This window comes from Manis pentadactyla, chromosome 15 (genome assembly GCF_030020395.1).
Source record: "Manis pentadactyla isolate mManPen7 chromosome 15, mManPen7.hap1, whole genome shotgun sequence".
Taxonomy (NCBI): domain Eukaryota; kingdom Metazoa; phylum Chordata; class Mammalia; order Pholidota; family Manidae; genus Manis; species Manis pentadactyla.
The window spans coordinates 13,225,785-13,239,481 of NC_080033.1; the positions used below are offsets into that span (position 1 = coordinate 13,225,785).

The window sequence follows — 13,697 nt, forward strand, 5'->3', positions numbered from 1 at the left end:
TAGAGTCAATCTCTACCAACTTTTCTCATTGGACTGCTTTTGAGGGACAGGGAGGGGTTTATCCCTTCCAGGGTCTGATTGGCCTGTCCCGAGCAGGCGGCTGCTTTGCAACTGGTCTATACGCGGAGTGGGTGGGAAGAAGGGAGGGAGATTCCTTGTCACTCGTCCAAGATGGCTGCATCCATAGCGCGGCGTTTGTGGCCTTGGGTGGCTGGTCGGGGGCTCCGGCTCGGGGGTGCCTGCGCTCACAGCCAGAGCCAAAGGAGAAGTTTCGCTACGGAAAGACAGGACCGCAACCTCCTGTACGAACACGCGCGCGAGGGCTACAGCGCGCTCCCTCAGCTGGACATGGAACCACTGTGCGCATGCCCGGAAGAGGCCGCGCGCGCCCTGGAGCTCCGCAAGGGGGCGCTGCAGCCGGACGACCTGCCCGCGATCGTGAGTGCGCCTGCGCCGGCCCGCGGGCTTAAGGCCTAACTGGGTTTGTAAGATTCTTTCCAGCAGGGAGCGAATTTATTGCAGGAATTTTAGTCCCTTCTCAACTTAGCTAACAGGTGGTGTGCTTGGCATCCACTGATGTGCTGGTTATCTACCGAATGCTAAGGCCTTACTATCCAGACACCAGTTGTGCGCCTGTTCCATAAAACGTGCTGAGTACCTCCTTTGCGTAAGGAACTTACTATGTGCAAGTGTCCTCTGTGCTCTGACCTCATACTGGGCCAACCCTAAGGCCACAAAGGAGACTAGGATGCAAATAAGACCGGGGGTGGGGGTGGGGGGGTTAATTGCAGGCAGTTAAATAGGGTTAATTAATAAATAATATCTGTTCTACTGAACAAATATTTAGGGAGAACCTACTGTGTTCCAGGTATTGAGAATAAGATGGTAAGGAATAATTATAAGAATAGAAGAGCTGGCATTCATATATAATATTAATGCTGGGGACCTACAACCAGGGTCACCATATTTCTAGGCTTTACTAGGGTTCTGAGGATGGTCCTGTTCTAAGTGCTTAGTACATATTTGCAGGTACATCATTTAAGTTTCACAACAACCCTATGAGGTAGGTGCCATCATTTTTCCCCGTTTTATTCAAGAGGGGAAACTGAGGTCCAGAGAAGTTAATTTTTTTAGAAAAATGACATTTCCTCAAAAAATTAAAACAATTTACCACATGATCCAGCAATTCCCCTTCTGTTTATATACCCAAAAGAATTGAAAGCAGAGACTTGTACACCCGTGTTAATAGCAACATTATTCACAACAGCCAAAAGGTGGAAGCCCCCCACACATCCACTTATGGATGACTGGATAAACAAAATGTGGTATATGTGTACAATGGAATATTATTTAGCATTAAAAAGGGATGAAATTTGGACGCATGCTACAATACTGTTGAGCCCTGAAAACATTGCGTTAAGTAAAATAAGTGTGATTCCATTCACACAAGATCCCTAGAGCAGTCACATTCATAGAGACAGAAAGTAGAGGGGGGGGGGTGCCAGGGGCTGTGGGTGGGGGGGTGGAGAGTTAGTTTTTAATGGGTACAGAATTTCAGTTTGGGAAGGTAAAGTTCTGAAGATCAGTAATTGTGATGGCAGCACAACAGTGTGAATGTACTTAATGCCACAGAACTGTACACTTAAATAGTAGCTTAAAATAGTAAATTTTGTCTTTTACCATGATTTCTTAAGAAAGTTAGGTTTAGAATCCTAAATTACTTTAATAACCCACTAATGGATCCTGTCCCAAAGCTTGAAAAACACTTCTTCAGGGCATAAAGCGTGAAGAGGAAAGTGGCACGTGGCTCTGCAGGCAATAAGCAAGGCCTGTAGTTTGTTCCCCGGGGGGCTCTAGGGGTCCATAGGTGCTTTCATGCAGGAGAGGGATTGGGTAGGATCTCTGGCTGGATTAGAGGCAGTGAGCCCGAAGGCCCAGAGGCTGACACAGGGACCCTCATGGGGGATGACAGTATCTGGGGTGGGGCAGGAGGGGGGTGGGGTGAGGGCAGATTTGATGGGTGTTCATGAGGCAGAAAGGTCAGGACGTGGTGTCTGCCAGCAGGGCTGGGGTGGCATCCAGTAGGAGGCCCAGGGCTCTAGGGTGGGGTGTGGGGCTGTCCCTGAGGAGGAGGAGCAGATGTGGGGGGAGATGCTTTTGCTGGAGTCACCTTTGCACATGATGAGTGTGCAGTGTTGCAGAGGGAGCCACCCAGTGGGTCACAAAGCCCCCTGTGGCCCACAGTCCCCTTCTGGTTTCCAGCCCCAGACAAGGTGGACAGTGTGATTTGCACATTTTTTTTAAGGGAGAACTGCAGCCAGAGAGGACAGAGGGGTTTTCCCAGGGGTCTGGTCTTACAGAGCAATCCTTGGCAGTAGGTGTGTCCGCGAAACGAGACCTGGGCGTGCCGGGCCTCTGTCACCCCTCCTGACCCCCTCGTAGGAGAGCGCAGGTTGTCTGCATGACAGCCCCGCAGGATAGAGATTTCCCTCAAGAGGCAAGTGCTGGCTGGGCCTCAGCAACATGTTCCTCAGCACCCAGGTCCTTCATCTTCTTGCTCTGTGTCCCTTAGGCTTTTGTCCTGTTAGCTCTCCTCAGAGTCCATCTTTCAAGGCCGGTGAGAAAGTCCAGGACAGGGTCTCATCTTTCAGGAGGTGACCTGGGATTCACACAACTCCCTCCCGTGTTCACTGGCTGACCTTAGGAATATACGCACAAGTAGCTGCAAGGGAGGCCAGTAAGCGTGACTTAATTCTGGGCAGCCATGTGCCCCTAAATATCAGGGGTTCCCAGTACCGAAGGGAAGGCGAGCTGTAGGGGTCTGCCCCATTCCACTGCAGGTCTAGGTGGCCATTGGGGTGAGGCTCCATCGAGAAAGGGGCAGGGGACAGTGGCCACTCAAGTCTTTCCTTCTGTGTCCACCCCTAGATTGCAACATGGCAGGAGCTGAGGCAGCTGCGGGAGCAGATCCGGAGCCTAGAGGAGGAGAAGGGGGCCGTGGCTGAGGCAGTGCGGGACTTGCTGGTGAGCGGGAGGGTCCCAGGTGGGCGGGGCTTCCCTGTGTAGACTCAGCCTCAGTTTCCCCCTCACAGTTTCAGGGTGGCTGCTAGAGTGCAGTGTCTTCTCTCTGACTCAGCCAGAGGCAGACAACAGGACGTGTTTGGCTTGAGTGCCTTTCTCAGGAGCAGGGAGACCTTTCCTGAAGCAGCCAGCAGAGTCCTCTCTCGTGTCCCCGCACAAACACCCCACACCACACCTGTCATCAGCAGGAGAGAAGGAGTTACTGAAACGAGCTTAGGGCTGCTCAGAGTGTGACCTCGGGCTGGGCCCACACTCCTGACCTCAGGCTGGCTGGGGTGGGTGAACCAAGTGGGATATCTGGGAGCAGAGGAAGGGGGGCAAGTGGCCTTGGCTTAGACAGCCAGCAGCATCTGCCACAGAGGGCTGAAAAGCCATCATAAAAATAATAGGTGACATTTTATAGTGATTGCTGTGTGCCAGGCTCTGTTCCAGGCACTTTCCTTACCCTTAATCCTCAACACCAGTTCTGTGAGGAAGGAGCAATAAAGACCCAATTTATAAGCTGAGGAAACTGAGGTCCTACAAAGGTTAGAATGCACTGGAGTCTCACATCCAGGAAGTGGGAGAGGTGGGATTCACCTGTCCGCTCAGAGGCCTTTCCCAACACTAGTTTCATCTCCCACTGACCCTGCGGGCATGTGCCAGGCCTCAGACTCCTGCATCACAGGCAGGCAGCCAGCAAAAACACAAAATCGATCACAGTTAATGTCCACTGAGTGCAAACGCATCTTCTCAGGGAAGCTGTGCAGCAGCCCTGCTGGGGAGTCCTGTTACATCTCCTGTCACAGGTGGGAGTACCGAGGGGAAGGGGGGGAAGAGATTTGCCCAAGGACACACAGCTGGTGGGCACCCAGTGTTCAGACCCAGGTCTGCCTCCTTCCCTCTGCTGCTCAGGATCATAGAAGGTTCAGGTATCAAAGGCCATTGGTTTGCAAGCCTCCAAATCCACGCTCAGAGACTACCTCCCTGAGCCTCAGTTTTCTCATTTACAGAATGGGGATCACATTGATGCCATCACTGGAGTGGGTTGTGAAGAAGCAGGATCATGTGAGAGCCCTCCACACAGCCAGGCACGAGGCTGCACTCAATAAACAGCTATCGGTGTGATTGCTGTTAGGTTATCTGGCCTCCTTCCAGCTTTGCTGATAGAGAAACTGAGGCACACTGTGGAGGACGGTCCAGCCAGGCACTGGAAGAGCAAGGAGTTCAGATCCCCTGGTTCTGTTTGACCTTTCACCGCTCTTCACCCCCACCTCCTCCGCACCCCCAGCTTCATCGCCCTAATCACCCCTCTGTCTCTTTCCTGCCAGGTAAACCAGGACGGCAGTCATGTACAGCAGGTACTGCGGGGAGTTGATGTCTTGTCCCTGTGGAGGGTGGGCAGGCGCCCTGTCAGGCATGAGTCCTCAGCTGTACATGACAGGAAACAACAAACAGAATTGGGAGAGAGGGTGGTGAAACTTAGAATTGTGCTTCAGGTGTAGCTGGGTCCAGGTCACGGCTCCGTATTTCGTTCTGCTTCCCTCTCATCCCCAGACCAGCTTCCTCCCACCGAGGGAAGGGAGGCAGTGTTGAGCACAAAGAGGACCGCTTCCCTGATGGCTCCAGCCACAGTCCTGGGGCTGATTCTCAGGAGTTTGGCTTGGGTCACATGCCTATCTTTGAGCCAGTCACTGTGGCTGAGGCAGTGGAATGTTCCAGCCCAGTAGGCCGGGCCTGAGTCACGTTCCACAGACATGCCATGTGGTGGTGAGGGGAGGTTCCTGGAAGGAAATCCAAGATGTTGGTCCAAAGAGGCAACGAACGTCTACTACGGAGGTTCTGCCAGCGAGGCTCAAGGTTACACTGGTTGAGGGACCCTCCCCACCCCCTGGCCATTCCCAGGATCCCCAATATCAGCGTCTGCGCACACGTGGCCGGGAGATCCGGAAGCAGCTCACGCAGCTGTACCCCAAGGAGACCCAGCTCGAGGAGCAGTTCTACCTGCGGGCCCTGAGGCTGCCCAACTGCACGCACCCCGAGGTGGTGAGTGCTGCGCTGGGCAGGGGCGGGGGCCGAGGGGCCACCTAGTCCACCTCCCTCGTGACGCCCACCATCTCCCTGCAGCCAGTCGGGGACGAGAGCCAGGCCCGAGTGCTCCGCGTGGTCGGCAACAAGCCAGGTAGGCCGCGCTCTGGCTCTGCCCCGCCCGGGCCGGGCTTTCTCACCCCGTCTCCAGTGTGTGCTCGTCTCTGTCTGTCTTGCTCTGGCCGCTGCTGCCCTTGGGACCTTCCTCCCCTACTGCGTGTCTCCTCTCCCTCTCCCCGCCTCCCCTCCCTGGCCTCCGCTCCCTTCCTCTGCCTCTGCCTTCCCATCTTTCTCCATCCCTCCTGCTCCTCCCTCCTGGCTCTGCCTTCGCCTTCCCCTCTCCTTCTCCCGTTTCTCTCCCTCCTCGTCTTCCTCCTCTCCCTCCTTGTCTTACTGCTTCCCCACCCGCCCCCTTGCCAGTCTGCTTTCCCTCCATCCCTGTTCGCTGCCTCTGTACCTCTCACCCCATTGCTTTTTGTCCACATCCAGCTTTCTCCTTCCAACCCCGGGGCCACCTGGAAATCGCTGAGAAACTCGACATCATCCGTCAGAAGTGAGCCCCTTCTCCCCTCCCGCCCCCAGCGGCTGGCTCAGCCCAGGATGCAGCATTGCCAGGGCCACGCCCGGCATGAATGTTTGATGCCAGCCCCCTGCCTGGCAGCTGGGCCTCTGCCCCAGGGTGCTTGAGTCCCCATCTACCCCCGCCACCCTGGCCCACATGTCTGCCTGTCTGTCTCCCAGGCGCCTGTCCCATGTGTCTGGCCACCGCTCCTATTACCTGCGCGGGGCCGGGGCCCTCCTGCAACACGGCCTGGTCAACTTCACACTCAACAAGCTTGTCCACAGGGTATGAGGCACAACGGGAGGGTGGGAGCTGACTCTGAAGGCTCAAGTGGGCAGGGGGAGGGGCTGCCCCTGCTCCAAGCAGTGTCTTCAGAGCTTTATATGTATTACTGGCACTTAATTCTTCAATTTAACTTTACTCTTTTAATAATTTAATTGACACAACTTAATGAGGTAGGAGATATTGTTATCCTCAGAGGTGGAGAAATTCAGGCCTAGAGAGGGGGTGGCTAGCCCACAGTCTCATGGCCGGAGCAAGGCACCAACCCTGGAGCCAGTGCACCTCACCTCCTGCCTATAGTGTGGAGGGAGTGTGGGGAGATGCCTCACCTGTAAAAACTGGAGGGGTTGGCAGGGGCTGAATGCCTGGGACTTTGTTCATGGCAACGGATGCAGACATTTTCTGAGAGCACTAGGGAACCATGGAAGGCTTTAAGCAGGGGGAAGGTCACGGTCAGATCTATACTTTTGAACTACACCTCCGGCTGCCCCACGTGGAATGACCTGAGTGAGGAGACCATCAAGTGCCAGCAGAAAGGGCCTAGTGACAGGGACACCAGGGCCTTAGGGCCAGCTCCTAGCCCACTGTGCAGGCCCTCCTCCATTTCCTCTGACGAGGAATGACAAGGAAAAGCCACTGGCCCATTCCACAGTGTCCCTTTTCCAGGCCTGAGATTGGGGCCTGGAGGGGGTCTTGGCTATCCATTCTCCTCACCCCATTCCCCTTCTCTCCCCCTACAGGGCTTCACCCCCATGACAGTGCCGGACCTTCTCCGAGGAGCTGTGTTTGTGAGTGAGGATCCCCTGCTTCCCACACTCCTCTGCATGTCAGGCCCTGTTCTGGGGGCCCCAGGCCGGGAGGCCAGCCTGTCTCCCCTGAAGAGACTGCTCTGGGGCTGGGTCGAGGGAGTCAGACCATTACAGGGAGACCAGCACGATTCCAGATGCTTCCAGGGGAGAAGTAGGAGTTGTGACTGTAAAATGGAAGAGCCAAGGTCACCTGTCCCCTGACCTCTCCCTAGGAAGGCTGTGGGATGACACCAAACGCCAACCCATCCCAAATTTACAACATCGACCCCTCCCGTTTTGAAGACCTCAACCTGGCGGGGACAGCGGAGGTGGGGCTTGCCGGTGAGCGCCAGCCTGGAGGCAGGAAGCGGGTGGGGATACCTCCCGGGTCCTCCAAGCAGGAGGGATGGTAGGGGAACCACTGGAAGCCTTGGGGGTCTCAGCCACCCCAGGGCCAGCCTACAGTCGTGTAGGCTGTTCACTGCACAACAGCACAGGGAGGATCCAGCCACATGCCTGGCACGAGGTTGCATCCCCCAGGGGATACCTTTTCCGATTCTAGCCCAGGGCCTGTCACCCCAGACATCACCTGGCACAGGGCACGGGGCACAAGTCAGAAGGCCAGGGGCTTCCTGTGAGTGGATGGTGGCCCTGACTGACCCATCCTGTCCCCCTTCCTCCCAGGCTACTTCATGGACCACTCCGTGGCCTTCAGGGACCTGCCCATCAGGTGACACCACCCAGCTCCTTGAGACCTTATCCCCACCTTGACATTCCCTCTGCCCTCCCTGACCCCACCTCCCCTGCTCCCCGCAGGATGGTTTGTTCTAGTACCTGCTACAGAACGGAGACACACAAGGGGAAGGAGCCGCGGGGGCTGTATCGAGTCCACCACTTCACCAAGGTTGGTGCAGTCAGGCCTGGGAAGGGAGGCTCACCCCAGCAGCCCTGGGCCTCCTGACCTCCCTGTGCCCTGCGCCAGGTGGAGATGTTCGGGGTGACGGGCCCTGGGCTGGAGCAGAGCTCGCGGCTGCTGGAGGAGTTCTTGTCCCTTCAGGTGGAGATCTTGACGGAGCTGGGCTTGCACTTCAGGTGTGGAGGGTGGGACGCCGGAAGGGGAGGGCCTGCTCGGTGCTCCCTGTCTTTAAAGTTCTCCACTCCCTCCCCATCTGCCCCGTCTTCCTGCGTTAGGATTATATGTCGGGTGTCTGCGTGTCAGTGTAAGGTCCTGTATGGGATCACAGGATGGTCACGGCAGAGGCAGCACAGTGTCCCCCAGTGAGACCCAAGCCCCTTCCCTCAGTTGCTCCCATCCCAGGGGAGCAGCGTCATCCGCATGTCAGCCAAGATGGCTTTTCACCCGCCAGGGAGACAGAGTGGGGAGGGAGGACACACTGTTCCCTTAAGGCCGTGACCCCACTTCCTCTCCCCAGTCAGTGACACCTAGCTTTCAGGAGAGGCTGAGAAACGCTTTTTCCTGGGTGACTCACCACACAAGCCTGGGGGGCTGTTAGCGCAGGTGAGTGGCCGTGGTGAACAGCCTGGAGGCCTAGCCACTGGCCCCTTCTCCGTCACCACCTCCTGCCTCATCTCTTCCCCTTTGCCACTGTCACCTCCTCCTTTTAACTTCCATTTTCCTGTTTTTTGGCTGCCTTCTCTTCCATGGCCTCTGTTTTTTCTCCCTCCTCCTCCTTCCCCTCCACCTGCTGACCTTTGCTGTTTCTTTCTCCTCGGCTGCAGAGTCCTGGACATGCCCACCCAGGAACTGGGCCTTCCCGCCTACCGCAAGTTTGACATTGAGGCCTGGATGCCAGGCCGTGGCTGCTTTGGTGAAGTGAGCCCCTAGCCTGGTAGGGGATGCAGGGAGGGAAGAGGAGAGCCCACCACCATCACCACCAGCTGATCCCCTTGTCACCCTCCCCCACATCCAGGTCACCAGTGCTTCCAACTGCACGGACTTCCAGAGCCGCCGGCTGCACATCATGTTCCACACAGAGGCCGGAGACTTGCAGTTTGCACACACAGTGGGTTCCACCCCCTCGCCCACCTTCCCCAGTGTCCCCACCCCCAGGCCCATACCACCTCAGCCCCGCCACTGGGCTGAGGCAGCGCCCAGGTCTGAGCATGCCTCTCTCCCAGGTGAATGCCACAGCCTGCGCTGTCCCTCGCCTCCTCATTGCCCTCCTAGAGAGCAATCAGCAAAAGGTGAGGATGTGGATTGTCCCAGAAAGGCAGAGGGTGGAAAACCGGGGCAGTGGCCACATCCTGACGCCTGCTCTGTCCCCAGGACGGCTCAGTCCTCGTGCCCCCTGCCCTCCAGCCCTACCTCGGCACCGATCGGATCACTGCCCCCACCCACGTTCCTCTCCAATACATCGGCCCCAACCAGCCCCAGAAGCCCAGGCCTCCGGGCCAGCCAGCCCTGAGCTGAGACTGAGCAGCAGCGGCCAGCAAGGATTTCACTGCTTCCTGGGGCTCAGGGAGCCCTGTACACGTGGGGCTTGTTTTCTTGAGCACATCTTGGCCATATGCATTCCTCTGTCAGCTCCATGCCTGCGCCCCTGGGCCCCAGGGTCCACCTTTCTTACTTCTTCAGAATCAGTGAGTGATGTTGTTGTCACTGAGGTCCCAACCTGCACTGGAAAGTAGGACATCTGGGGACTTGGAGAGCATAGGGATGGGGGGAAGGAGGGGAAGAGGCCGCCATCCCTCTCTCCCTCAGTGCTTCACAGAAAGTCCCCAATAAATGGTAAGAACAAAGGCCTTTGTAGATCTGTGAGCAAGGGCCGTGGGCCTGGCCAACTTGCAGGGGATGCTGGAAATTGGTCAGAGAAGCTAAATCATCAGAAAGTCTGTGGCTGCAGGGACCACGGCTGGAAGGAGCCAGCAGCCCCCACAGCACACGGCGAGGAGTTTGGGGGCTGCTGGGGAACGGAGAGGGGGATGCTGGGGCCTCTCCCTTTACTCTGAGACAAGTGGTAGCTGGTGCTGACCTCAGCATTAGCTCCCCCCTCGGTCCCCAGCTGCAGGTAGGGGTCCAGGTGGCCGCGCAAACTCAGTGAAGCTAGAATTCGCTCCTCCCACGTAGGAGTGCTCAGCTCAGCACCTGGGGCTGTTTTTCCAGCTCGTCAGGCCACAGCCCCTGCGGCATCCTCGACTCTTCTACCACATCCACATCCAGTTCTTCAGACTCTAGTAGCTCCTCCAAAGTATTTCCAGAACCTGCCCTTGGCTGTCTTGCCCTGGGCCCCTCGCTGCTCCCATCCATCGTCGAGTCCCAACATCCTCTTCACTGCCTCCTTGCCTCCACTCAAAGGCAGAGGGATCCTGTGGACATCTGTGCCAGGTCACAGCCCTCCCCTGCTCGGAGACCTCCTGCAGCCCCACCTCACTCTGGAGAGTCACCACTGTGGCCCACAAGGCCCCACACGATCTGCCTCCCTGCCCCTTTCAACTCACCTCTCGTCTGTCCTGCTCCAGCCGCCCAGGACCCTCTGTGCTGTCCCAGCTTCACACATCCATTCCTGACTCGGGCCTGTGCACCTGCTCCTCCCCTAGATCTCATGATGGCCTCCATTTGATCACTCAGGTCTTAGCCCAAACATCACGTCCTCAGAGAGGACCTCCCTGAACACCCTGCTTTCCCAGTAAAGTAAAAACCCCAGCACAAAGTATCACGTGGTGCACCACAAGCCTGCCTCCTCCCTTGTATAACGTGTATTTGTGTATTATCTGCCAACCCCCTTCTCAAATGTCCGCTCCAAAAGGGCAGGGAGTTATTCCGCAGCTGTACCTCCAGGATCTGGAAGAGAGCAGGTACTTGGTGAAATTCCTGGCGCCAAGGGGCTCAGAACTGCGCAGCTCCCCGTGCAGGCTCTGCCTCAGTTCACGCAGATGTGTATTTAATCCCCAGCTCCCGGTGCAGGCTGTGCCTCAGCTTCTAGTCACCTAATCCTCACTGGCAAGCCTCACCTGTGGAGTGGGCCAGGGTGAGTAGGCTGTTCCACAGATGAGAAAACTGTTCTTAGACTAAGCAGTTGTCCCAGGGCTGCATGGCTGGGACTCAGATTCAGGCAGAGCCCAACCACTCCCTTTGAGGAGGTAGGTTTATGAGACCCATTTTCCAGATGGGAAAACTGAAGCCAAGGAAGGGAAGAAATTGCCTGAGGTTGGTCTGTAAGTGGCTGCCTCTGGTTTCGAACCCAGGTCTGCCTCCCTGTGCAGCCTCAAGCTCACTGGACCTTGTTTCTGTGCGGAAACCCTCCATCCTTGCTGATGCTCAGGCCCGGGAGCTGGAGGGAGCGGGTGCAGGGTGTGGGCCCCCATGAATAATTGAGAGTCTCAGGCAGTTGTCCGCCCTGCAGCTGTCACCTGGCTAAGAGCAGGGAGGGGGCCGTGGTTACATCACTTCCCTATGGGGCCAGGGAGCAGGTTATAAAGAGCTGCTGCCCAAGCCACACAACACTGAGTACCCTGGCACAGACGCCCCACCATGCAACACCATGGGCCCGCCTCACTTCTGCTGCCCCTGCTCCTGGCTCTGCTATTGGGGGCAGGTGAGTGCCAGAAATGGGGGGGTGGGGCTTAGCCAGCCTGGGAACAGGGACTTTGGTTACCCGGGTGGGGGGCAGTGCACCAGTGGGGTGGGTCTGGAGACCTCATGGGCTGACCTTCCGGGTGGGGACAGGGCACCTGGCAGATGGGCTGGGAAGGGGATGTGCGGGACTTGGGGACCCCCTTGCAGCTGGGATCAGCACCAGACAGTGACTGGGTCCCAAGCCCAGCATCATCTCCTTCCTCCATAGCACCTGCTGCTCCCTCGGTGCCCAGACCCTCCAAGGAGGAGGTGAGGAGGAGACCCCTCGCCTTGCCTCATCTCCCGGGGCCCCAGGCCCTCCTTGCCCAACCTCCTCCATGGTCATCTCCCCACCAAGCCTCCAGTTGTAGTCATCCCCAGTACCTGCCCTGTCCACAACCTCCCCTCTGGCCCTTCGCCCCCAGCTGACCCGCTGTCTGGCAGAGGTGGTCACAGAGGCGCTGACACTGGGACAGGCCCAGAGAGGCCCCTGCATGGCTCTCCTCCACAAAGATAAGGAGGGCCTGGACCCCAGCTCCTCTCAGGAGCCTCCACCCCACCCAGGGCTGCATGGAGGAAGGGGGTATCTTGGTCTTATCCCAGAGCCCCCTTGCCTGGGCTGGCATGGCACTGCCTGCATGTCCAGCCTGGCCCAGCCCCACCCTGGGGCTCCCTGCGGAGGTACCGGATGGGGGCAGAGACTGTCCCTGAGACCTGGCCCTCCTCTCCCAGTTCCAGGCAGCCCTGTGGGACCTCGGGCAGGCCCCAGAAGAGCCCTCAGGTCTCAGTTTCTCAGTTTGCTGACAAAGAGTGTCCTCTCTCTTTCCACCAGAGATGTGTGAGACAGAGCCCTACAGCTGTGCGTCCACCAAGGAGAAAGGCCTACTGCTTGGAGATTTCCAGAAGCGAGAGCCCGGGAAGGCAAGGTCCAGCTAAGAGGTGAGGGAGGAGGAAGAGGAAGAGGCAGCAGAGAGAACCCACATGTCCGAGGTGTGGGAGCAGGCCACCCACGAGCAACCCCACAGCCGACACCGCCAGGAGGAGGAGGCAAAGAAGAAGAGGGCGCCTGTGGATATCTTTGAGGGCCTGTGGAAGTGGCATCTGGAGGGGGGAAGGGGGCCCCAGAAGCGAGTGGCAGAGCAGGCCAGTGATGAGATGGCCCAGTTTGAGGTGAAGGGCGTGCAGGTGCTCGGCAAGGGCCACAGCCTGTGGCAGGGGGCCGAGGCAGGTCGGGGAGAGAGGCACAAGGACTCCCCGCACCACCAGCATCCCCAGCAGCCGGAAGCTGAGCCCAAGCAGGAGGAGAAGGAAGAGGCCTCGGAGAGGGAGGGGAGTGGGAGAGGCCGCAGGGGAGTGGGGCAGTCCAGATGTCAGTGGGATTCTACCAAACAACTACCAGTGTTGGGCAATAAACAGCAAGACCCACCACAGCTGGGTCAGGGTGACCAGGACTGACACCAGGACAGGTAGCAACATCTAAGCAAAGCCTCCACTTGACCAAGACAGCTTCCACAGTGAGAGGACGGGGGCCCAGATGGCCACCACTGCTGCATAGGCGTGTCTGGGTCAGCCACTGCTGCAGTTCACACCGAGCAAAGTGGCTATGTGGTAAGTGGCTGTTGTGCCTGGTTCACTGGGCTGTAGGCGGACTCCATTACTGAGTCATGAAAAGTAAGATGTCAGCAGGATTGGTGGCAATACCCAAATGGCCAGCCCCTCACAGATGGGTCGGGGCCCCCGAGCTGGGCACTTGTGCTAGTCCTGTCTGCTGCTGTTGGCCGTGGCAGTCCACACAAGCCTCACTGGTGGTCACGCTGGCCAAAGTAACTTCCAGGGTAACCGCTGTGGTCCCCACAGTCCACAGTAACCAGGATGATAGTTGGCTGCACCATATGAAGTGACATGGCCCACGTGCAGGGGTGGCCACTGAGGTGCCCGCCCTTGGAGTGTGCTGACCACCCCACGTCCGGTCCCACCAGGAGCATGATCTGGAGCGGCTGGAGCACATGAGAGAGGAGCTGAAGAAGGCCACGGAAATACTGGAGGAGGAGATTCGAAGGGAGGGCTGAGTCCTGACCTCCTGTCCTTCCTGACACACCCAGAGCTCAGAACTGCTGCCCCCAAAGCCCCCTAGCACCCCGCTCCACTCCCACGCTGCAGGGGTCGGGAGAAGGGAACCAGGCCTGAGGGGCCAAGCCCGAGCTGGGTACAGAGGCTGGGCTCGGCCTGACCCAGGAAACACCGACAGACTCATGCAGCCCACCCCAACCCTTCCGAGTGAATAAAGCAGAAAGAAAACCACCGTGGCTCATTGTGTCCCACTGATTAACTGGAGGACGGA

The 13,697-nt window shown here is 57.7% G+C and overlaps 2 protein-coding genes across 6 annotated transcripts; both read left to right on the forward strand.

Annotated features, from left to right (window-relative positions):
• Positions 1-135: 135 nt before the first annotated feature.
• On the forward strand, positions 136-13,657 carry SARS2 (seryl-tRNA synthetase 2, mitochondrial). 5 transcript variants are annotated; one of them, XM_057492655.1, is made up of 20 exons: positions 136-438; positions 2,929-3,024; positions 4,074-4,151; positions 4,392-4,421; positions 4,966-5,106; positions 5,188-5,242; positions 5,638-5,701; positions 5,890-5,995; positions 6,733-6,780; positions 7,014-7,122; positions 7,465-7,510; positions 7,597-7,684; positions 7,763-7,872; positions 8,521-8,614; positions 8,712-8,804; positions 8,920-8,985; positions 9,068-11,336; positions 11,586-11,626; positions 12,189-12,964; positions 13,336-13,657. In XM_057492655.1, the coding sequence occupies exons 1-17, from the start codon at positions 172-174 to the stop codon at positions 9,209-9,211; spliced, it is 1,635 nt and encodes a 544-aa protein (XP_057348638.1). In that variant the 5' UTR covers positions 136-171; the 3' UTR covers positions 9,212-11,336; positions 11,586-11,626; positions 12,189-12,964; positions 13,336-13,657. The 5 variants fall into 5 exon arrangements, with proteins under 5 accessions (XP_057348638.1, XP_057348641.1, XP_057348640.1 ...); XM_057492658.1 differs by having other exon boundaries at positions 12,189-12,295; XM_057492657.1 differs by lacking the exon at positions 11,586-11,626.
• CCER2 (coiled-coil glutamate rich protein 2) lies at positions 11,216-13,657 on the forward strand. The gene is given in 5 exon segments (XM_057492661.1): positions 11,216-11,336; positions 11,586-11,626; positions 11,782-11,867; positions 12,187-12,964; positions 13,336-13,657. Coding segments are annotated over 4 exon segments (816 nt in total). The 5' UTR covers positions 11,216-11,272; the 3' UTR covers positions 12,812-12,964; positions 13,336-13,657.
• Positions 13,658-13,697: the final 40 nt, after the last annotated feature.